This window comes from Micromys minutus, assembly GCF_963924665.1.
Source record: "Micromys minutus genome assembly, chromosome: 5".
Taxonomy (NCBI): Eukaryota; Metazoa; Chordata; class Mammalia; order Rodentia; family Muridae; genus Micromys; species Micromys minutus.
The window spans coordinates 58,792,643-58,816,788 of NC_137974.1; the positions used below are offsets into that span (position 1 = coordinate 58,792,643).

General features: G+C 54.1%; 3 protein-coding genes across 3 annotated transcripts; 1 reads left to right on the forward strand and 2 right to left on the reverse strand.

The window, feature by feature from the left end:
• Nucleotides 1–28: 28 nt before the first annotated feature.
• Nucleotides 29–3,634, reverse strand: SLC35B2 (solute carrier family 35 member B2). Its single transcript, XM_080917081.1, has 4 exons — nucleotides 3,530–3,634; nucleotides 2,858–3,051; nucleotides 2,553–2,707; nucleotides 29–1,384 (listed from the first exon to the last, which is right to left on the reverse strand). The coding sequence occupies exons 1-4, from the start codon at nucleotides 3,538–3,540 to the stop codon at nucleotides 449–451; spliced, it is 1,296 nt and encodes a 431-aa protein (XP_080773207.1). The 5' UTR covers nucleotides 3,541–3,634; the 3' UTR covers nucleotides 29–448.
• A 1,677-nt stretch (nucleotides 3,635–5,311) lies between these two features.
• On the reverse strand, nucleotides 5,312–11,124 carry NFKBIE (NFKB inhibitor epsilon; the record flags this gene model as incomplete). The annotated part of the gene is made up of 6 exons (XM_080917550.1): nucleotides 5,312–5,441; nucleotides 6,184–6,423; nucleotides 6,610–6,698; nucleotides 7,661–7,883; nucleotides 8,487–8,589; nucleotides 10,748–11,124. 6 exons carry the CDS (start codon nucleotides 11,122–11,124, stop codon nucleotides 5,376–5,378), a joined length of 1,098 nt encoding a protein of 365 aa, XP_080773676.1. The 3' UTR covers nucleotides 5,312–5,375.
• Nucleotides 11,125–16,823: 5,699 nt separating this feature from the next.
• Nucleotides 16,824–21,305, forward strand: TMEM151B (transmembrane protein 151B; the record flags this gene model as incomplete). The annotated part of the gene is made up of 3 exons (XM_080917378.1): nucleotides 16,824–16,940; nucleotides 19,057–19,497; nucleotides 20,181–21,305. The coding sequence occupies 3 exons, from the start codon at nucleotides 16,824–16,826 to the stop codon at nucleotides 21,303–21,305; spliced, it is 1,683 nt and encodes a 560-aa protein (XP_080773504.1).
• Nucleotides 21,306–24,146: the final 2,841 nt, after the last annotated feature.

Sequence of the window (24,146 nt, forward strand, 5' to 3'; positions counted from 1 at the left end):
TCAAGTAAGAGCAAAGGGTGACATTTCCAAGTACCAAAAGTTGCTCAAGGAACACTGGGGGCCCAACTGAGCTGGGAGTTCTTTGTCCCTTCCGGCACAGCACTATCCTCACCAGCCCCTAGGGGGAGCTACATGGACTGTAAACAATTCTCTTTCCAGCTGGTGCCTGGCAGCCTGGAGGGGTGGGTGTTAAAGGGAATGAGCAAAGGCCTGCCGCGCTGGTTTGCAGGGCCACCAGCTAAGTCAAGACTTCATTGGGGTGGGGCTCTGTATTTACCTCTAACCTAGCACCCACAGCTGTCACTTCCATGAAGTGGGGCTCTTAAGGCAAGGCGAAAGGCTGTCTCCAGGGCTCCAATACTCTGCTGTAGGCTGAGAAACCGAGAAAAAACACTTGCCCTTGAGCTAGTGCCTTAGAAGATTGAGAGTAATAGAGGGTCCTTACTCCTCACACCTTCTGCACTGGGGGCTCAGTGGGCACGGCCTTCTTTCCCCGCTGCTTCCGGCCCCGTGCATAGACCCTGAGTAGGAGGGCAGTGAAGACCACAGCTACTCCCAGCCCCCCCACCACCGTGACTGTGTGGCCGTAGAGGAGGCAGGAGAGAAGGATGGCAATAGCCTGGCGCAGAGTCATGATGATGGTGAAGACGGCAGCTCCAAATTGGCCGATGGTGTAGAAGATGAAGAGCTGACCGAAGGCAGAGCAGACAGAGAGGAGGAGGGCATGGAGCGCAAACTCACTGTGTTGCCCCATGAAGCGTGCCCCCTCCAGTAGGGCCCCCTGTTCCAATAGTGAGCCTACTGTGAAAAGACAGGAGAATAAATTGACCCCAAACATCATCTGCACCGATGACATCTTATAGGCAAACAGGGCATCCTGCCAGTTTGAGGTGAAACTGTCAAATGCAATATAGCCTGCCAGGAGGACCAAGCCAGAGACTGTGGTGGCTGGGGAGCTTCGGGGCTCGGGTCCACTCGACAGAAGAAACATGCTAACTCCAATGGAAATGAGGCCGGCAGTCAGGTATTCCCAGTGCTCATAGCTGCGCCGAGACACCAGCTTTCCCATCATCATGACAGGAATCACCTTGGAGGCCTTCGCCAGCACCTGGGTAGGGAAGCTGACGAACTTAAGTGCTTCATATTGGCACCAGCTGCTAAGCACGTTTGACAGACTGGCAAAGGAGTACCGGTACATGGGTGCACCATGACGGGGCTGCTTGCGTAGGACACAGTAGAGGCCTGCCACGACCAGTGCCAGCACACGGTTCATTAGCACCAGGAACTGTGAGTCTGTGAAATGCTCGCCTGGTGATGTGGCTGTGGCCCCATAGCTGCCGGTCATCACTCTTTCCTGCAGTACGCCCCAAGTCAGATAGGACACCTGGACGAGGGAGGGCACAGAACAGTGACAGTAAACGAGAAGGGAAGGCAGAAGCCTCAATTTCCTACTTCCTCAGAATTAGATGCATATGATGTAACTGACACTATCCTTTTGGTTGCTCCAAGGTAGGGGCTTCTTTCCTAAGCTTTGGTTCACCTTGTGGAGAATCAAATGGAGTTGCAAACATTGTGACACCTGCTTTAAGGCCAAACCCTGTCCCTTTTCATGATGCAAGTCCATTAGCACTGTCTCCATATACCATATAAAGTGTTTTATTTATTTTGAACTAACTCAAAAAGAAACTGGAATGTTTGGAAGCCTTGGGGAGGCCTTAGCTTGGAATTCAACATGTAAGGTGAGTTGGCTCTCACTCTGAATGCCCTGGGATAGCCTCATGCACAAAGAAGTCCTAGGGACAAAACTTTGGAGAAAGCCAAGCACAGTGGCAAAAGCTGTCACCCCAGCTATTTGGAAGGATAAGGCAGGAAGGCTGAGAGTTCAAGGGCTGCATCTGGTGGTGGCGGCACATGCCTTTAATCCCAGCACCCTGGAGGCAGAGGCATTTGGATCTCTGAGTCTGAGGCAAGCCTGGTATAGAGAGCAAGTTTCAGGACAGCCAGAACCACTCAGAGACACTGTCTGGAAAAGCAGGAAAGAAAAGAAAGTAAGGCCTGTCTGAGCCTGTGAGATTCTGTCAAAACTGCATTGTGGTGCATGAATCCCAGCACTTGCAGAGCACTTGGACCTTTGAGCTGGAGGCTATAGTGAAACTTTGTCTCAAAATAAATAATAATAATGTCTCAGTAATAATGGCGGAGGCAGCTCTGGGAATATACGTTTAGCCAGCCATGCCTCAAACTCAGATACAGTATACATAGCAGAATAAGTGCACAGGGGAAAAAAAACCAATAACTCAGGCAAGCCTTCTTCCACACTGTATATCTCGTGTGTGTGTGTGTGTGTGTGTGTGTACAGTGAACTTTTATTTCAGTACAGGTGTTGAAGGAAGTACTGAAAGTTCACTTTCAGGATGGGGCTGTGCCCTGAAGGGAGACAGACCATACCAAAACCAACTTAACCTTTGGGGTGGGCAGGACAACTTTGGTTTCATTAAGTCCCTGGCTGTCTGTACCCAGCTTAGGAAGAGAAGGGGAGTCTGTCTTCTCACCTGGAGCCCCGAGGCACAGAAGACCAGCTTCAGGACCTGCCAAGAGGGGGTGGATTCGGCTGTCTCTGTCCGGGGAGCTAGAGGAACCTCATCAGGTGCCTTGAGCTCATTGCCAAACACACAGGCTTTCACCAGGGGGAAGCAGAGACCCCTACCTGAAGAAGACACAAGTCAAGCTCCATAGCTTCTCCAGAGCAGTCAGCCCGACCCGCTGTCTGACATACTGGCCTCCCTTCCCAAGTCACGGTCCGCCAACACCTACAACCGGCCTTGCCTCATTTCCCCACCCTTTGGCCACACATTACCTGTCTCCAGGTAGTTCTTCCGTCTTAAGTACTGCACCAGGAGGTAGCCAGGTACCATAAAGCTGGCATAGCCAGCTACATTCAACAAAAAGCGGAAGAGCCACAGCTGTGTCCAGGACTGCGGAGGGGCTTCGGGTGACTCTCCACCTGCTCCCAAGGAAGGGAGCGTGGCGAGTACCACTACTGCCCACCATCTGCTGGGACAGCCAAAGCAACTGTTAGGGTTGCAGCTCTTCCGCCCCTCTACCCTCCGGAGGGGACTGTACCAGGGAAGTGCCCAGTGGCCTCCCCGCCCCCTCCGCTGCAGCCCAGAGGGACGGACAAAGAGCCTCTCTCTCCTTCTCTCTCGGGGGGTCCGGCGCAGGCCAGGCAGAACCTCCTCCCTTCCCGGGGGCGGCCCCGCCTGTCCAGCCACATAGGTCGCCTCTGTTCCCTCCAGCGCGCGGGCAGCTCAGACCACAAACTCCCCCCCATCCCACTCCGAAGCGCCACATCCCCTCCGCGCGACAATCCCGAAGCCCCCCGAAGTGCGTAGGCCACATGCCGCGCACCCATCCACACTGGGCTCCCGACAGTGCCACGCGGATCTGTGGCTGGGGGACCCCCCACACACCCCGCCTCCCGAGCCCCGGGGTCTCGGTCACGTGGGCCATGGCTACCCGAGTCCCCCACCTGGCGTCCATGGCCCAGCCGCGTGGGGCGGAGGGGGGACCGGGGAATGTGAGTCCCCGGGCCGCGCTCTCCCTCCGCTCCCTCAGCCGCCAGCTCCAGCAGCCAGCCAGTCAGCCAGCCAGCGGAAGTGCTGCGCTCTTCCCGCCTCCTCCCCGCCTCGGCCCCCTTCGCCGCACCCCGGCCACAGCGCCCCCGCGCGGCCCGGAGGCAGACCGGGCCCGGTTCCCCTTGGGGAAATCCAGTTGGGACTCCCTCCCTTCCCCAGTCGGCTTGGTCATAGCCATCCCAGACACAGTGACGAAGACCATTGCCACCTAGTGGACTGGAATTTTGAGTATCTGAGGTACTCCCCCTTATGTTAGTTTTCCCATTTTTAAACAAATGTTGCCTCCTTCCTTTTTTGGCTGCGTCAGCGATCAGCCCCCTAGTACCTGTGCTGTGACCTTCATGGCACTGCACGACCTGGTGCATCCTCCTCGCCCACTCGCCCAACCTTGTAGAGTTCTGTTGGCCTGTTTTCAGTTCCTTTAATTCATTGGAGGCTTTCCCCAATGCCATCTTTCTCTTTGCTCATTGTAAATCCCAATTTCTACAATACCCGTCTGAAGTTTCCCAAAGAATGATCCTTCTCCTACCCCATTGTCCCCCTTCCTGCTAATTTATTTTCCTCACCGGCCACCCATTGCAACTTATAACCACGTATTTAGTTGCTTATGATTTTAATATCTGTCTCACTCACAGGATGCGTTTGCTTAGAGCTTATAAGCGCTAAGCATCGGAAACTATGTTGGTTTATTTCTTCTCCTTCATGTCAGTCATGGGCTTGACCTTGCAGGGCCCTCAGTGTGTGGAATCTGGGGGGGGGGGGGTTGGAAGGGAGGAGAGTAAAGTTGTAGCTCTCTTGTGCTCAACGTCCCCAAGCTTCTCCAAGGACATGTGTCTTGACAGTCTTCCTCCTCGCTCTCCTACCTGGGCATTTCCACATGAAGGAGATGTGCCTGTGCTGTCAGGAAACAGGGCTGAGAACTGCCAGTCAGTCCTCCTACCATACCCAGCAAGGCCCTCCTCTTGCTCAAGGGCCAATTTCCTTCTTTCTGTCTTTACCTGGGAGGTCAGAGGTCAGACTGCATACAACTGCAGAAGGGAAACACCTTTTTTTTTTTTTTAAAGCCTCTCTCTTCCATTTTAGTGTCATATTAGAATAATCTCAAAAGTTCAGTTGGGAGCCTAATGTTTGAAGTCTTGAGATAACTGTTTTCCCAGGCCCACTGCCACCAGACCTATAATCCCAGCTACTCAAGAGGCTGTGACGGGAGGATCCCAGTTCAAAGACGGTTGCCCCGGCTATGGAGTGAATTCCAGGCCAACTCCGGCAACTCAGTGAGATCCTATCACAAAATAAAAAACAAAAAGAGGTCCGGGGACAGAGCTCCACGGGGGCAAGCTTGCTGACCACTAGGCTGGGGAGGCTGTAGGTTCAGACCCCAGTGCCAAACACACTCACAAAGGTATTCTAGGTAAGACCCCTCAGGGGTCGGTCTGCTCATTCCCGTTTTCCTGGTGGCTGGTAATTTCAGCCCAGGCCATCTTCAACAGAAGCCAGGAAGCTTCCCTCAGGATACCAGCGGCTGGCTTTGAGGGTCTTTCAAGAATCTCCATCCAGTCCCACCTGGGAGGCTCTTCCTTCCAGACTGGCTCTTCCTCATTTGCGATCCTTCATCTCATTTTAGGACTATGATGACCCCAGGTCTGGCACCAGCAGAGGAGCAACACTGCTTGGGTCCCCACTGCAGCATCTGCATGACTCCAGCTTCCGGGTAGGAAGAGGTGGGGGCCCATCCTGGCTTCAGTCTGTACAGAGCAGTGGCTTCCCGGAGATTTTCAGGTCATCGAAGGGCAAATAAGAAAGGAGCTGAGAGAACAGGGAGAAGCAGAGTTAATGTCCCGAGTAAAGACAGCTGAGACCCAGGAAAGCTGAAGGCCAGCTAGTGAGAGACCTAGGCATGGCAGAGATCCGAAGCTTTAGACAAGATTTAAAACAAACCGTGCAGAATAGCTAAGCTAGCAGTGACCTTAGAACGATCCAGTCCACTGGCCTATTTGTGTGTGTGTATGTGTGTCTATTGTTGGGGTTAGGGTTGTGGTGTGGAAGGGTTAGCTTTCAATGTCTTAATACTTTTGTTTGTTTTTTGAGACTGAATCTCACTCTGTAGCTTTGGCTGTCCTGGAACTCACTATGTAGACCAGGCTGGCTTTTACATTCACAGAAATCAGCCTGCCTTTGCCTCCCAAGTGCATATGCTTTTAATCCCACAGTTGGTAAAAAGCAGTCCTGTTCTACCCCTAGCAGTTTTGGGGCGTTGAGGAGTTGAGATAGGAACTCATGTAGCTGAGGCTAGCCTTGAACTTGCTCTGTAGATGAAGAAGACCTTTAGTTTTTGATCCTCTCTTTCCCAAGTGCCTGAATAACAGGTGATGCTGGGTGTTGAACCCAGGGCCTCGTACATGCTAGGCAAGCACTCTGTCAACCAAGTTACACCCCCCATCCTGACCCCAGCACTGTTACAAGCGAACATCCTTTGCCTAATAAATGTGCCTAACTCTGCTATGGGTGAGAGGCTTTGCAAAGCAGAGCGGACGTGTCTGTCTCTTACATCCTCGGCCAGGTCCTGGGGTGTCTCATCTTCTACGTTCAGCAGCAGGGAGTCGGCACCGGCCTCACACAGAGTGGATGAGATGCCGCTGAGGCCCCGGCCAGCTGCCAGGTGCAAAGGTGTGCACCCGTTAAGCATGCGGGCATCTACCCGGGCGCCAGCCTGGAGCAGGAATTGCACCAGGCTGCGCTCCTGGGTTTCCACAGCCAGGTGCAGTGCAGTCTTTCCACTGGTGCCCTCCTGCAGAGGAACAGGGATGTCAGCTATGCATGTTATGAAGCAGTGTGCAGAGCCTGTGATCTGGAGATGGGGTGTCAACATGTTTGACACTGATAGGGCACCTGTGGCTAGACCAGATGGTGGCAGGTGGTGGACCAGGTGGTGGGCCAGGTGGGGCCCTGATTGGTGGGCCAGGCAGAGCCTCACCTGTGCATCAATGTCGGCTCCATTCTGAAGCAGCAGTTCTATGAGTGGTTGGTTCCTCTGTAATGTGGCGATGTGGAGACAGGCCAGACCTGGGGTAGAGGAAGGTGGGGGTCTGCTGTTTGGTGTCTACTGATCCTTTACTTCAGGGACTACCCTGCCCTTTAGCCTCAAGGGACCCCTGCCTACTCAATGCCTCTAATCACAGGACTATTAAAGTATAACCTCCCAAAAATCCCCTCAGGGGTCTGAGAAGAAAGGAACTCAAAGTTTCCACTTTTTCGGTCATGTTACTGAAACTTTTATGCTTCAAGGATCAGGCTGCTGAACGACAGCCCCAAACACACACTGTCATCCAGTACACACACACACCCTGCTAACTCTAGACTTTTACCTGCCTTCAAGCCCAGGCGAGGCCCCTCAGAGCTGTCTGGGGATCCTCATGCCCCTGTCTCTACTTAGGGGTCACCTCTTCCTATATGCCCCATGGCTTTTATTTTGCTCGCCCTTTTCTGGCTTAGAACCTCCTTCCTTTCTCCAACTTTGCTTATAATAGAGATTTAGATTAAAATTGGCATCCTTTGCCTCTCTCAAGACTCTGTTCAAAGGCTCCTGACTCTGAGAACTACCCTACAATTAACCCCAATCCTGTCTCTTCTCCTTCTGCTAGTCTACCACAGCACCCACGTCCTTTAAACACACATAATTCAGTGTATTATTTATCATCTGTCTCATTCTTCCTTAGTTTTGTTCACAGGTGCAAGTTCTGCTCCAGTGACAGTGTGTGGCCCGTAGAAAGTACATTCCTTTGTTCATCTTAACTGCTACTGAACGTTCACTGCTTAATAGCTAAAAGATATAGATGTAGATTTTTTTGTTCATCACACTGCAGGCAGTGGGTGGGATTCTGAGACAAACCAGTCGCTCCGTCATTTAGTAAGGATGTACTGAGTGCTCAAGAGCATACACTGAAGGAATAGCAATGAGCGGGGGGGGGGGGTAGGAATCTCCCTTTACCTACTATGTACCCCTCAGACCCTGGGGCTACTTGCACCTTGCCAATTCTTCAGTTGGAGGTCCAGGGGATGAGAAGGCTGTCTGCCTGGCTCTGGCTGCTCCTCCAGTAGGCAGCATGCACAGGCCAGATTCTGGCGCTGACAGGCTACATGCAGGGCTGTGTCACCGTGCTGGTCCTGCAGTATTCGGCTGGCTCCCTTCAGCACCAGTGCCCGGACTATATCTGGCTGATCCAGATGAACAGCCAGATGCAGTGCTGTCTGTAGGCGTAGAGGGTTACAGGGGTCACAGAACCAGTGCAGCAGGCTCCTACCCCTGAGAACATGTGGGGATACACCCACCTCTAACTCCCAGAAGCCTCCCTGAAAGTAGCTGTAGGGGGTCACAGTTGGGTCCTCAGTGAAATTACTCCTAAGGCCCTCCCCAAATGTTTGGGACCCCAATTCTGGAAGTAGGGTGAGGGAAACAGTGCCCTTATTCTTCATCCCCTGGAGAGATCTGTATCATCCCCCAGGGTTTGTCTTCAGGGGCTAGGTGAGGGGAGGAAAGACAGAAGAGCCAGGGCAGTCTCCCTGTCAACTCCTTTCTTTAAGGCTCAGGCTAAGATGTCATCTCGTATATTCAGCCTTCCTTGCCTGTCCCACAAAGACGGCAGACCCCACTGAAGCTGGTAAGTTCCCCAATGCACGTGTCGTCATACTGTATCATTAGGTGCCAGTGATGAGTTTGTGGGCACCTCTCGGTCAGACGCCGCTTCCTCCACATGTATCTTCTGTTGCAGCTTCTGCCACCATGTCTGGCAGATGATTTGGCTGCTGGGGCTGGCAGCAGGTATCTGGGCATAGCCTTCTCTCTCTACTCACCTGGTAAAGGTTGTTCTGAATGTCCAGGACTTCCTGGGGCAGGAAAGCCAAGCAACAGAACAGCACCGATGGGGCTTCGTGAATTACTGCCAGGTGGAGCAGCCTGGAACAGGAGGGGACTGGGGTCAGAGCCCAGGGCAGAGAGGATACACTGGCATCTTGGGGTTAGAATGAATGTGTCAACCTCTAACTAGCTACCCACAACCAAGCAGGTGCAGGAAGTGAGAGTCTGGGCCAGGAAGTCAGGGGTTGGTACAGGAAGCCAGGATTCTGGAGGTGGGAGCTCCAAGTTTGGATGGCTGGACCTGTGGAGGGCCTTGGCTGGGTGGGCATGTGGGCAGGGTGCTGGCTCGACAAGGGCCTTCCTGTCCAAAGTGCCCACACCCAGCTCCCTTCTGCCCCCCAGGCCTTGCCAGGCCAGCTGCAGCTCAAAGCTAAACTGAAAGCTGCTGGAGGAACAGCGGGGGTTTCCAAGGCTGAGCTACCCACCTCCCCACAACAGTGAGGACAGGAGGAGGCAGATGTGGGGTTCCCCCAGCAACTCAATGTCACACATTCCAGTGAGCCAGCAGGGTATTTCGAACTGCTGCCTTACCCACTAGTAAAGAGGGCCATTCCTCAGCCTGTGCAAGCCATATGGGGTCTGGCCACAAACCCTCTCCTAGGTACAGCTCCAAGGGGAGTTTGGTGCCGTGCAGAAAATAAAAATGGGTTCAGTGGGAAGGAGTTGTAAGTTAGGGTCAGTTGGGGCAGTTGGGATGGGAAGTTCCAGTCTTGGGGTTTCCCCACATCAGGTGGGGAAAACGAAAGCCAGGGTTAGATGGTCTAGACCTGGACAACTGCCTTGGGGCAACTTAGCTAAAGGCCTGTCTGGGCTAGGGAGGGGGATACTTAGGCAGGAAGGGGGCAAGCTTTTGCTGTAGGCAGCAGCAAAGGAGGCCAGGAGAGAGTGACGGAGGGAGGGAGGAACCACTCTGGAAATCCCCTCAGCCAGGGCCTACTCTCTGGGTCACATTCCTGCAGCCACCTCCCTCTCTCCCTCAGTCTCCCTTCCTCCCGCCCACTTCCTTTTCCCACTTCCACACTTCCCACAGTCCAGCCACCTCCAAAGGAGGGAAGATGTCTGCTGGAGAGTTCTGATGCTTCTCCACACACACGCAGCACCTGTCTCTAAGCAGAGCAGGCAAAGGTTGCAGCTCAGAGGCTAACCGTGGAGGAAGGCTGAGACTATTTCGTGGAGCTTGCAGAACTCTGAGGTTCTGGGATTAGGGTTTGTGACTGGCGCATGTAATACAAAACCTCCTCCTACTCACAGGATGGAGACTATCTTTGCCAGTATCTACCCAAGACCCCTACATCTCCAACAAGCAGATCAGAGCAGATACCCCTGCATTCCAGTCTCTCATCTAGGACTTAAGCTGCTGCTGCTCTCTCATCCCCAGCGCCCGGTCACCTCTCCTGCATTTAAGAACCTACACCCTTGATAGCCTCACAGTCCAGTGGCACCCTGACTCTAGCTGGGCCCAGGGGAAGATGAAGAAGTAAGACAGGACAGTAAGGAGAATTTGGGGAGCTCAGGAGGTGCAGGGTGTTGGGGAGGCTGACACCAAGCCATTACTTCCCTTTTCTCAGCAGAGGAGGAAGTGAGCTGGGGCAGCCAGCTGGCTATCCTGTTTGTTGGGGGGCAAGAATTCTCAGTCTAGACACCCTTCTTCTGGAACTAATTCCAAACAGGCACCCAGGCAGCAAGCACCCTTATTCCAGGCTTCCTGGACTCAGATGACAACCTGTAATCCTGGTGCTGTCTTTTTTCCCTCTGGTTAGGGTGTTCTAAAGTCAGGCACTGGCATCCCAAATATTGAGCAAACAGGGACACCCCTTCCCCCAACAAGAAAAACAAAAACTGAATTGGTTGGGGGCGGGCAGTCCTTCCCCCCCCCCCCCCGTGGGTCACTAGTAGATATTCAAGATACTGGCTGGTGTTCTGCATTACAATGGCCCTGCTAGCTCTGTCCACTCCCAAAACAGATAATGATGTCGGGTTTTTTTTTTTTTTTTTTTTTTGGGCTGATCCTGGCTACAGCTCAAAAGCAGGCTGCAAGTTAAGTTTGGAGTTTGGAGAAGGGGGGTGGCTTTTTCACGGCGGGTGCCGTAAGGGTCTATCCTCTCAGGTGATGAAGTGGTGGTGGGTGCCCAGCTAGTTGCAGCTCCTAGGGAGGTTCTGGCTGAGCATCCTGTCTCAGCCTAGCAAGTTTACTCACGTGTCTCCATCTTCAGAGATGTATGTGAGCGCCTCGAGTTGCTGAGGGCTCAACACGCCCGCGAGGGGCACCGGCGAGCTTGGGGCTGGTGGGTTTGCATCCTTGGCTTCGGGTCTCTCCAGCAAGGACAAGGACTCAGTGAGAGAGGTGGAGGCATAGGTGGAGTCCGCTCGCTCTCCATCCGCATCTTCCTTCCCCTCTGGTTCCTTGTCGGTCTCCGGAGCATGGCTCCAAGGCTGTGGGCGGCCACTGTGCGATGATCCGGAGACTGGGGCCGCGGCAGGCTCGGGCAGGGAGCGCAGAGAGCGCAGCGACTCTATACCGGAGTCGCACTGGCTGTCGTCCGCCTCGTCCGGCCCCTTCCGCGCATCCGACATGCCGGCCGCGCCAGCCCGGGGTCCAGGGTCCAGCGAGATCTAACTCTGAGGTGTGCCGCGCGCTTTTCCGGGTTTGTGTGTCCGCCTAATAGAATCAGAGTCTCTCTCCAAGCGGGTTCATTACCTGGCTGTGCAGGAGCCGGGAGCCGACGAGAAAAGCGAGAGAGCCAGGGCGCCGGCCAGGTCCACCGCAGCGAGTGCTATGGGCAGCTGAACGGTCCTTAGTCAGGTCTTCTCTCTCGCCCCGCCCCCGGGACCCAAGAAGTGGCGACAACCACGCCCACAGCCCCGCCCCTCAAAGACGCTTCCGGATAGAGCCCCGCCCCTCCGGAATCCCCCTGTTTGCTGCTTGCGTAGGCAGGGAGTCTCTGGTTACTGGTCTTGACTCACTCTTGTGCTGATTGTTTCGCCATTCATTCATTCATTCATTCATTCATTCATTCACTCATTCACTCACTCGCTCTTCCCCTTCCCTTTTATATCATTCACTAATTCCAAGCATTCGTTCGTTCCTTCTTTTTAGTTCCGTGGTGTCTTCATTCATTTATTCGTTCAGTAGTTTAAAAAGTATATTTTTTGATTTTCTGCATAAATTGGCTACTTTGTGGGGAGTTTGTGTAGGTTGCGGGTGGTATCTTAGCGTTTCTATCGCTGCAGTGAGACACCCTGACCGGAAAGCAAGTTGGGGAGGGAAGGGTTTATTTGGCTTACACTTCCAGATCGTAGTCCATTATCAAAGGAAGTCAGGACAGAAACTCAAACAGGATAGGATCCCGGAGGCAGGAGCTGATGCAGAGGCCATGGGGGGCGGGGGTGTTCTGCTTGCAACCCTCTGCCTATTTTTTTCTTAATTTCTCTTACCTTTTCACTTTAAAAAATAAAATAAAATCAGTGCTCAGGGGGTTTGGTTAAATGGGGGGTGCACCTATTATCTTTAGGGGAGCAGCATTTCTCTGGGAAATCGTCATAGACAGTGCCTGTGTCAATTCCCCCGATCACAGATTTGGCAGGGGGATGTGATTTGGGGAAGTGGATTTTCTAGGGCAGACTTATCTAACAAGTCATGGTGATCATGGGTTTTCGTCTTCCTTACAGGGTGTGCACTGGCCTTTGGTGGATACAGGATCTGGCTACCCCCAGTAGTCAAAGAAGTTTAGTTCCTCACAGTGGGGCCAGGATGGGGAAGCCCCTGACACTATTCTCCACCCTAGTCACAGCCCTGAAGTCTTTCCCCCTCCCTTCCCTCTTTTCCTTTACATAGCTAGTGTTCGAGAGAATACTACCCACAGTTGATTTCTGAGTTGAAGCTTCTTGATGCTCTTTTCCTGGGCTAGCAATGCCGTTAGAAGACCCTCGCCAAACAAGGGAACAGCTCCCCTGTATCCCTGGCATGGGGGGTGGGGGAGCTAGGAGAGATTGCCATTTTGAGCCATTCTCTTCTGCCCTTTCCCCCCTGGAACCTTATTTTCTTTATCCATTTACTCGTTTGCAGACATATATGGAGCTGCTCTTGAAATGATGAAGGTTCAGTTCCCAGCATCCACAGTGGGCTAACAACTATCTGCAATCTGATATGATGCCCCTTTTCTGACCTCCTTGGACACTATATGTATGCAGGCAAAACACCCATACACATAAAATAAAAATAAACAACTCTTATTTATTTATTTATCTCCGTTTGTCAAGACGGGTTCTCTCTGTGTAGCTCTGGCTGTTCTGGAATTCTCTCTGTAGACCAGGCTCGCCTTGAACTCAGAGATCCACCTGCCTCTGCCTCCTGAGTTCTGGAACTAAGGGTGTGCGCCTCTATTCCTTTAAAAATAGATAAATAAATAAAATCTTTGAAAGTTTCTGGCAATTATAATGCAGAATGTCACACAGTAAGACCAACTATTTACTCAGTGGGAAAAAAATTCAGAGTTGGTTCAACAGGAGCTAGGGATAATGAGGGAAAGAGCTAAGAAGAAGAGCCCGTTATGTTTGCAGATGGGAGCCTAGCATAGCTGTCCTCTGAGAGGCTCTACCCAACAGCTGACTGAAACAGATGCAGAGACCCACGGCTATTGGACTGGTTGGGACTCTTATGGAAGAGCTGGGGGAAGGACCGAAGGCCCCAAAGGGGATAGCAAGCCTGCAGGAAGACCAACAGAGTCAACTAACCTGGACCCTTGGGAACTCCCAGTCTGAGTCACTGGCTGGACTGAGCCCTCCCTCAGCACATATGTAGCATAGGTACAGTTCAATCTTCATGAGCATCCCCCAACAACTGGAGCAGGGGCTGTCCCTAAAGCTGTTGTCTGTCTGTGGAACCCATTTCCCAATAGTGGGAGAGGTTGTGCCTAACCCTTTTAGAGGAGAAAGGGATGGGGGAGGGACTCCGAGGGAGGCAGCAATTGGGATATAACATTAATTAATTAATTAATTAATTATTAATTAAGAAGAGCCTCCTGTCACTCTCTGCTCTCTGTCCCACTGAGGACGAGCAAGTGGATGTGCTGAGCATAAGGCAGGTTGGAGTCATGACAGGACCGCCAGGAACGGAGGCCTCCCCTAGGAATGTGGTGCAGTGGTAGGTGCTGCTTACTTGGTGAATGTACTGCTTTAGGCTCGATCCCTAGCACTAAACCCCCCCGAAATCAACACCCTGAGCGGAAACAAAGGATAACAGCAGACACTGCATTGGGTTAATGTGACTTCAGAAATCTTCAGCCTCCTCTCCTGTGTGCACCTCTCCCATCCTCAAAATCGAGGGCAAATGTAAAAGCTACAGGTTAAAACAAAACAAAACAAAACTGCCTGTGGCCCGGAGAGGTGGGCTGGCTTGCCCAGGAACCCATAGACAGAAAAACACTTGCTTCTTTGGACCTAATTCAGTGTTTTATAAGTTTTCTTCAGTGAAACTCTTACGAAGATCTAAATACCATGGATAGGGGAACCCGACTTAGGGGAGCGCAAGGGACCACTTTTCTAATTCACAAAGAAGCCACACTTAAAGATAACTATTTCAGCCAGTCAGGTGTATGGTCCTGAGCCCTAACAGGTGTGTGGCAATTTCCATATTGACCACATGAGGTCAGCATTGAGCCACCCATGCTTCAGCCAATGCGCCTATACTCTGACAGTAAACCTTCCTGTCACTACCAGTAGGGAGAAGGGCCCCAATGGCAGGGTTATCTCAAAGGATGGTCATTGGCCTTTGACTCAAGCTGCAATGTCATCAGGTCCTGACATTTCTTGACATCGGCCCTCTCCCAGTGGGGCCACTGAGCCCCTCCCTCTCTGCTGTGTCCTCTGCTTCCATTTGGACGGCCCTACTTCCCACCTCTGCCCACTGCGCTAGGCTTATCTTCAGGGAAACAGGCCCAGTTTCCATGGTGACCAGGCGGTCAGCTTCTTCCACTGCCCCCTCCTTTCGGTCCCCCATTCCCTAACGTTTCCAGGGAAAGACATTGTTTATGACCAGAGAAGATGGGGGTGGTCTCTTGGGAGTTCTGGAGTTGACCAAAGGGAGTGGTCCCTCTTACAACTGTCCCCTGAGGTAGAGACAAGTGGATGGGCAGGCATGGGGGGTGGGGAATCATAACCAAATGGAAATTACAAGTTGTCCATGTAGGTTACAAAAGGCAAGTGCTGGGACCGCTGCTGTCTGTGAAGGAAAGACTGAATGTGGTGAAGCCAGGCTGAAACCAGAGTGAGGGGCTGAGTCTGCTGTGATGAAGTGGACAGGGACCACTGGAGTGAAGTGCCAAGGTTCCTCTTGTGCCATGGGGGCAGATGAGACGGTTTCCCTTTTGGAGACTACACGCATCCTGTTAAGGAAGAGAATGGAATTTTTGGTCCAAAGAAGGTCATTCGGGCTGACACTTCAAAGCGGTAGGTGGATGGAAGACCATCTGTCCTCACTGGGAAGGGACGGATAGGAAACAGGAACATGAGAGCAGAAGTGCCAGGGGTGGGGGGAGGGGAAGGGAGAGGCAGAAGTGGGGATGGAGGGAGTGACGGCTCTCCAGAAGAGGCAAGGAGCACCTGGCCCCTTGGTATGCTTATTACTTAACCCCAGAGAACAGATATGACATCAAAACTGCCCCAAGGTCACCTCCTGCTCCAAAGAAGCTTCTGGTACTGGGAATTAAGACTAGCTGTCACACATGCTAGACAAGTGTTCTCTGTCACTGGACTACAACCCAGCCTACTACCTAACCCCCTTTTTGGACAGCCTTTTGGTATACAGTCCAGGCTGGCCTCAAGTATTGATCCCCCTGCCTCAGATGTGTGTCACTTCCCTTCACGAAGAGAGAGCTCTTAAGTCTAGGAGTCCGTGGGTGCGGGCAGGTGGTTCTATAAGCACTCACTTGCCCTCCATATGCTTTGGTTCCCCATGGGTAAGAAGAACAGTTACTGTCCGACGAAGACCCCAGCAACACAGTAGGTTGGCACAGTGACTATATATAACCAGAGACACGATGCCTGGCCTTTATCACACTCTTATAGCGATTGGCTTGCTTGTCTTCTCTTCAACTAGACTGCTTTTTTGAAGGTGGGAAACTGTATCTTATTTCTATACATGCCAAACAGTGGGTGCTGAGTACCTGCTTGTTTATGGATGCACCGGGAATGCACGCACACAGAACACTGCCAATTTCTTGTGTGCACTAGTCAACGCAGGGAAAGGCAGCCGTGGGTAAGGCAGTCACTCAGCTTGCCTGTGGTCTGTGACTTTGCCTCCCTACCTGGGCGGACAAGTGAACTTTTTCATTGTACCTGTGAGGAACAAAATAAGGACTTAGAGCGAGATGGTGCTTGTCTAAGGTCACACAACTTATGGCAGAGCCAGAATTAAGAGTTAGAACCCAGGTGTCCTCAACCCCCAGTCTAGAGAGCTGGATGCACTTCATCGCTTTTCTGGGGCTGCTCTTGGGAAGGAGGGAGAGCCTTCCAGCGGCTCCTCTCTCTGTCCTCTAGTAGTCCTTTCTTGGATTTAGCTTCAGTGCCTCCGTGTCCGGTTTCTGCCTTAACCCTTTACCATGCAATTTAGGAATAAGGGTCTTCCCTAAGATGCCCAGACTCATTCTCTTCTCCCCAGCCTTTCAGCCTCAAGGACTTTTGGGGAACCAGAGATGGGAGACAGATGCTGCTTGATCCTCTCGCGCGCCAGGGTCCTTCTAAGGGGGCAGCTGGAGAGGAATTGAGGCTGAGATCTTCCCAGAATGGGCAGGCGGAAGGAAAGACGCGGTGAACAGGGTGGAGAGATAGAAAGGGTGCGGGGAGCCCCTGTTGCTTCTCCCCTTTGGCGGTGTGGTGGTGGTTATTAGGAAGGCTTGGTGAAGGCGGAGTTTGGGGGGCTGAGGGCGGGGCTCTGCTGCACTGGGAGGAAGGGGGGGGCGCGCTGGCTCCAGCTCGGCTCAGACAAAAGGCGGCAGCGGGAGCGGGCGGGAGGCGGAGCGGCGCCGCGAGGGCCTCAAGGTGACACCCGCCCCCGGCCCCGGCCCCCCCAGCCCGGCCCCTTCAGCCCGCCCTCCCACCCATCCCCCCATCTCCGGCCTCCCCCGTGCCCTTTCTAGGCCCCCTCCCCCCCGACGGGGGGTGGGGAGCAGAGAGGGCCCCGCCCCTCGCGCCCCCTCCTCAGGGCCAGCGCAGGATGCCCCCGGCCCCTGGCAGCTCCCCGGGAGGTCCTGAGATCGACGCGCCCCCTCTACGCCATGTCCCCCCCTGGCTCGGCCGCGGGAGAGAGCGCCGGCGGCGGCGGCGGCGGCGGCGGCTCCGGGGTCCCGGAGGAGCCCATGGCAGCGGCGGACGAGGGCCCCGCCCGAGAGGAGGTGAGAGCCGGCGGCCCCCAGTTCCCCTGCACGACAGCGACCTGGCCCCCATCCCCCGCGCCTCGCGCGGTCCCCGCCGGTTCCGCCGCAGAGCGGCCGGCGCCCCGCACCCCGAGCCGGCCGCTGCAGCCGCAGTCCAGCACCACTGCCCCGACCTGGCTGCCCGCGCAGTCCGCTGTGGCGAGGAAGGGGCCGCGTCGGGGGCGGGGCTCAGGGGGTCTCGGGCAGGGGGAGGGGCTCTGGGCGGAGCCTCACAGACCCCGGGCTTAGCAGAGAAGGGCTAGGCCGGCCCCAGGGTGAGGATGGTGGGCGGCATCCCACCTTGAAGGCCAGGAGGGAGGACTGGAAGTGCTCAGAGGAAAGAAGAGGGCCTTGGGAGAAGCAAAGGTGTCGCCCTAGCTGGGGTCATAGGAAGATTAGACGGGTACAGAGGCCATACCCCCTGGGGTCACTGGGAGAGAGAGAGAGAGAGAGAGAGAGAGAGAGAGAGAGAGAGAGAGAGAGAGAGTGTGTGTGTGTGTGTGTGTGTGTGTGTGTGTGTGTAAGGGGTCTGCTGTTCACCTCTCTCTTAATGCCTGATGCTCCCCCTAGGGGGCACTAAGCTTAAGAATTTATGAGTCAGTGCTATACAAGTACCTCGAAAGGGTCTTGAAAATGGGAGACAAAGAAACTAAGGGAAGGAGCAGAAGCCCTCTGTCCCAGCCTCCCATCCACACTGGTGCACACTATGCATATTGCACGGGTGCAGGAGGAGAGAGGGGATGGACTTGTGGGTAACCCCTTTCGGATGTACTCTCCCTGGGACAAGCACATGACCAGGGGAGCACACAGGTGCACCTATGCACCGGGCTTCCAAAGGCAAAGCTCCGGAAAGGCAAGGGTACTTTCCCCGCCTTACATGCTCTCTATTGTTTCCTGTTCTTCCTACCTATGCACAGAAATCCAGGGCCTCTGCTGCTGTTTCCACCGCTTTATCTCTCTCTTTCTGGCTGGTCCCAAGGCCAGGCATGAAGAATTAAAGGGGCCAGTCAGCACTGCAGCAGAAGGTTGTGTGTGTGTGTGCGCACACGTGCAAATGCACATTGTGCACGAAGTGTGCAACAATGCAGAGGACTGGGAAGACAGGCTATCTGAGCAATCAAATTCAACCCTCATTGATTATGTGCCTGCTGGTTGTCACTTAGGAGGCAAAGAGAATGCGACTCCGGCCCTGCCCTCAGGAGCACTCCATCTGGTGGAGAACTAGACTTGTAAACAACTCAGGAGGTGCCAAGTGCTTTTAACAGACAGGCCCCGGGAGAGTATGAAACATTAGTGGCAAATGCCTGGGCTTCCAATGTCTTCCTTACCCAATGTTCATTGCCCCCATCTTCTGTCCTCACCCACAGGCCTCTGACCCTTTGTGCTGTCTTGTGTGAAGGGGCCCCAGCCCCTCTTGCCCGGTCTAGAATAGAGAGGAAGAATGTGTTTGCTGGGAAGGGAGGTGTGAACCCTAGGAAGATTCACTGGAGAAAGGGGAGGCGGGAGGGATGAGATTGGCGCTGGTTAAACCCCTTCTCCAGAGGAAGTGTATGATTTCTGAGAGGGAGAGGGTGGTGTGTGAGCCAAAGGGGAATGTCTTCTCTGGAACCCAGGACTGACAGTGTTGGCAAGAGGTCAGGGCCCCACCTGTTAAGTGGGGAGACAGGTTAGTGGGTCTCTCCCTACTGTCCCGGGGCCTCTGGAAAGGGTATGGCTGTTCACTAATGCCTGTCTATTCCTTTTTTTCCCCATCCACCCCTTCTCTTACTTCATCGCCATCTTTGTGTCTGTCTTGACTCTTTCTGGATACCATCCTATCCATCTGGGACTCCACTTCTGGCCTCTCTCTCTCTCTCTCTCTCTCTCTCTCTCTCTCTCTGTACTTTCCTGTGTTGGCATTCTGGTCACCTTTTCTCATGGTTCTATCTGGGACATTTCTGTTTTTATCTCCGGTCACTGGTTCCCGTCCCTGTCTCTTCCTGCTACCTTACTGTCTGCAACCCTGGCGTTGGCCCGCTGTCTCCCAATCTCTGTGTCCGTCACCTCTCTGTTGGGTCTCCTCATCTTGGCATCTCCTCCCCTCTCATCTGAGCAGCAGCGTCCCATCCAGCCCTCTTTCACCAAATCTCTCTGCCGTGAGTCTCACTGGAAGTGCCTCCTGCTCTCATTGCTTATGTACGGCTGCCTGGGGGCAGTGGCTTGGTGCCACGTCACCACAGTGACCCGCCTCACCTTCAGCAGCGCCTACCAGGGCAATAGCCTCATGTACCATGACAGCCCCTGCTCCAACGGCTATGTCTACATCCCCCTGGCCTTCCTGCTCATGCTGTATGCGGTCTACCTGGTGGAATGCTGGCACTGCCAAGCTCGCCACGAGCTACAGCACCGAGTGGATGTGAACAGTGTCCAGGAGCGCGTGGGCCGCATGCAGCAGGCCACCCCTTGCATCTGGTGGAAGGCCATCAGTTATCACTATGTCAGGCGGACTCGACAGGTCACCCGATACCGCAACGGAGATGCCTACACTACCACCCAGGTGAGAGGCTGTGGGTGGCTTGGATTGCCTGCCCTTTCTCTGCTTGTGAGGGAGCTCCAGACAGCAGTGAGCTCTGTGGGTATCCAATAATAACCACAAACATCAACAGAACCAAACTCTGGGCACCTACAGGTTTAAAACCATTTGTACAGCAAAAGTAGGTTCATCCCCAATTTATTTTAGTGACCAAACTAGTGTGTAGTGATAAGAAACCAAAAAAACCAAAACCAACCAATCAACAAACAAAAAACCCCACCAAAACCTGTCCAAGGTCAAATACTAGGTAAGGAGATAGGACTTTAATTCAGCTGGCTGGCTCCTGGGTGGAGTCTGTTTAATGCTTCATGTCTGCAGATGACTTCACCTGTATATGCTCACCTCTTCGGTAAAGTAATTATTACCGAGTACTTATTCCCAGACAAGGAGACCTCAGCTCATTCTTGCCTGAGGGCACTTCTATTTGGCAGTGGTAGACTTAAAGTCAGGTTCTTGGGTCTCAGGCCAAGACTCTTAGAGGAGGTGATTATGGGTGGTACAGGGTTTTCAGGGCCATCCCACTGAGGTTGGGAGAGGCAGGAGGTGATGATGCTGCTGGAGATGATCTCAGGTGTCAGGACTTCTGTGTTGATGGGTAGACAAACTCGTCGTATGCTCCCTCTTGCAACTCCAACCTCCTCCTGCAGGTCTACCACGAGCGGGTCAACACACACGTGGCGGAGGCCGAATTCGACTACGCGCGCTGTGGCGTCCGGGATGTGTCCAAGACGCTGGTGGGGCTGGAGGGCGCACCGGCCACCCGGCTGCGCTTCACCAAATGCTTCAGCTTCGCCAGCGTGGAGGCTGAGAATGCGTACCTGTGCCAGCGCGCGCGCTTCTTCGCCGAGAACGAGGGCTTGGATGACTACATGGAGGCGCGAGAAGGCATGCATCTCAAGAACGTGGACTTTCGCGAGTTTATGGTGGCTTTCCCCGACCCAGCTCGGCCACCCTGGTACGCCTGCTCGTCGGCCTTCTGGGCGGCAGCATTGCTCACGCTGTCGTGGCCGCTGCGCGTGCTGGCCGAGTACCGCACGGCGTATGCGCACTACCACGTGGAGAAGCTCTTCGGTCTGGAGGGACCGGGCTCGGCCAGCAGCGCGGGCGGCCTGAGTCCCAGCGACGAGCTGCTGCCCCCGCTCACGCATCGCCTGCCGCGGGTCAATACGGTGGACAGCACCGAGCTCGAGTGGCACATCCGTTCTAATCAGCAGCTGGTACCCAGCTACTCGGAGGTGTTGCTCATGGACCTAGTCGAGCTGGGCTCGCGCTGCGGCGGGCCAGGGGGTGGCTTCGTGCCCAGGTGTCGCTACGGAGGGGTTGGTGGCCCGGGCGCGGCGGGCGTGACCCCGCACTGGCGGAGCTGCGAGCACTGTCAGCGAGCGGTCAGCAGCTCATCCATTTTCTCGCGAAGCGCGCTGAGTATCTGCGCCAGCCCGCGGGCCGCCCAGGGCCCCGGAGCGAGTGCGGGGTGCGGGGGCAGCCGCTTCTCACTCAGCCGCCTCTACGGTTCCCGGCGCAGCTGCCTGTGGCGCAGCCGGAGCGGGAGTGTCAACGAGGCGAGCTGCCCCACGGAGCAGACGCGGCTGTCGAGCCAGGCCAGCATGCGGGACAACGAGGACGACGACGACGAGGAGGAGGCTGGGCCACCACCGCCCTACCACGATGCCCTCTGCTTCCCTGTCCTCATCGTCCATCGGCAGGAGGGGTGTCTGGGCCACAGCCACCGGGCACTGCACCGCCATGGCTCCTGCGTGGAGACCTCACTGTGATCTCCCGCTTTTGGAGGGAGCCTGTGCCGTTATCCCTCCTGCCTCCCCTTGTGTTGTGCTCCCTGTGTGTAGCAGGGAAAGGCAGGATGGTGGCTAAGGCCAGGCAGTGTATGAGGGAAGGCAGGAGGTGAGGGGCAGCTCAGACAAGACCTCAGTGATCTGAGATTGCTTCTCTGCACACAGACCGAGGATGGGAGATTGGCAGCTCTCTAAGAATCCCATCCATCGGGCAGAGGTGGTTCTCTTCCGGTCCCCACCGAGTTCCCGCGGGGACACCTCCTTTTCCATGCACACTCGAGATTTCCCTCGCAGGCTTTCATCGAGTCTTGACTGTTAGTGTGTTGTGGGACCCGTTTCTGGCCTCCCCACCAAGGGAGCCAATCATGGTGAGCGGCAGGAAAGGCATTTGGAGTTTTTTTTTTTTTTTTTTTTTTTTTTTTTTTGGCCCCACCTCCCACCCACCCCGTAGTGGAGAGAGGCGGTGGTTTGTTGAAGAGCAGCCGAGCTGGCTTCCAACCAGCTATTATGTTCAGCGGGTCTGAGAGGGGTGCTAGGTGGCACCACCTTCAAAGAGTTCTGGCCTCTCAGCGCTGCCGCTGGGAAGGCTTGGCGGTTCCTCTCTGCCACACTGATCACTGTTGTTTGTTTCAATGAGCCCCAGAGGTCCCGTCCTGGAGGGAGTTTTCATCACACCAATGACGTCACTCACCTCCGGGGCTTACTGGCTCTGAAGAGCTGTTGTCAGGCTGCAGGGCAAGGAAAGGGAGGCTGGGGAGGTCATGGCCGCCCTTTCTGGAAAAGACTCGGCCTCCCATCCACGAGCTGTTTCCTCCCCTGAGTTCTGGGTAGAAGCTTCCTCTTTCCGCAAAGGAGGCCCTCATTAAAATTGGCGTGAGTGACCAAGTGTACGGAGCTTGAGGCACACCTTGATGTCCAGAGACCTCGGGAGCAGAGTTAGTAAAGCTGGGTAGACTGAAACTAGCCCCGAAGATGTGGCAACTAGTTAGTGTGCAGTAGCTTTTCCTAGCGCAGACCCTTAGGAAGGATGTCCATCACAAGCCCTAGCTAGGGAGATACTCATTTCCAGTGGTAGGAGTTTCCTTCTCGGCAGACCTTCCATTTCTTCCTATCCTGTGAGTTGAAGCTCTAGGCCTTCAGAGGGGTGCCATGACACAGGGCCAGGGCACCAGCCCTTTGTCCTGTTCCTTCAAAGCTTTGACACCAACTTTGCTCTCCCACTCCCTGTACTCCCTCACCCAGTCCACTCCAGCGTGCTTCATTGTGCATGTCTGTGTTTGGCCCCTTGTTCTCCCAGCTGCCCTGGCTGACGTTTTCCCAGCAGACTTAGTACCCAGGGATTGGGCTCACATCCATCCAGTCTTGCTCCCTTGGCTTCTTGCTTTGCCTTCACAGTCGGAACTCCATCTTTCTGGCTTCCCCTCTTCCTCCTGGGCTGTGCCAGTCTTATGCCAACCAATGGGAGTGGTCCCTACCTATGCAAAATCTCCTCTGGCTCTCCTTCCCTTTTACCCTGGGGGATGTCGGAAGCCCTGTTGTGGGGATGCCATGGTTTAGGGCTCAAATGGGAGCTGAGCTTTCTAGTTATACAGCAATGTTTGGGTGAGGAGGGAGTGGTGTCAGTGAAGGATAGGTTTGGGCAGAAGGGGTCAACACAGCTGCCCACTGGGTTTCCTGGCCAACAGTATCCACTGGTCGGACCCTGAGCTCCATGTGTGTGTGTGTGTGTGTGTGTGTGTGTGTGTGTGTGTGTGTGTGTGTGAGACTATGGAGCACAGGTGGTAAGTGAGCTGTGGCCTCAGGCCTCAGTTCTTGGCCAGCTGGCACCTGAATGTCCTGTTCTCATTTAGGGGCAGCTTGGCCATCTCACAGATCCAAGGAGGGAAGGACTTGGCTCATCCTTCTTCATTCTGGGTCCAGAAACTGAGCTTGGCCTTGGGAGAGGAGGAGGGGAAGCCCTGTTACTCTTTTTGCCTGACCATTTCTGTCTAGGTCTCCTCGCACAGCCAGCCTCACCTCCCACACACACGCACAGACTTAGAGAGAAAGCAATTCTTTGGTCTCTTTTCTTGGTAGCTTTATTGATTGCCAGGGAAAATGAAAACCAGAAAATTAATTAATCTCTAAAATTAAACTTTACACTGAATGTTCTTGTTTCTCTAATTAGAACCTCTGCTAGCAGCTGTGGCTACTCACACACAGAGACACACACACAGATACAGACACACACAGACACACACCCTCACACCTACATATTTGCACTCTGGAACTGTCAGAGGGTGTCAGGCACAGAGGACTCTAGGTTGTCCAGTCAGGCACACTCATAGTCGCTCCCAAGCCCTCTCTGGTGCTCTGCTCAGCACCTGCTTGTTGCAAAGAGTCCCTGGAGTGCAGGACCTCCTGGATTGCAGCTGCACTCATCCATCTTTGAGAGAGATGGTCTCTGGGACACTCAGCTCAAGGAGAGTTGGGAGATAAGAGTTTGAATTAGTCATATCCTCTCATGAATCTGTGATTCCTATGGGTGTAGTCCCAGGGTGGGCAGTCACAGTGTGGAAGGGACTTAAGGAGCGGGTACCTGGAAGACTGTATGTCTGAAGATAAGGGCTTGTGGGGTGGGCTAGGCCTGGCTGGGGAGAAGACAGGTCTCTGTCAAATTGGGTGCATCACACTGTGGCCTTTTTGTCATGGAATTCCAAGCGCAAAGATTGTACAAATCACACTGATGGATAATAAAAGTGTGGATGACTCACCGGTCTGCTCCCTTGGAGTGACACTTGTTCCCCACGCTTCTGTCACATGCTATCCATTCCCGGTTGAGGG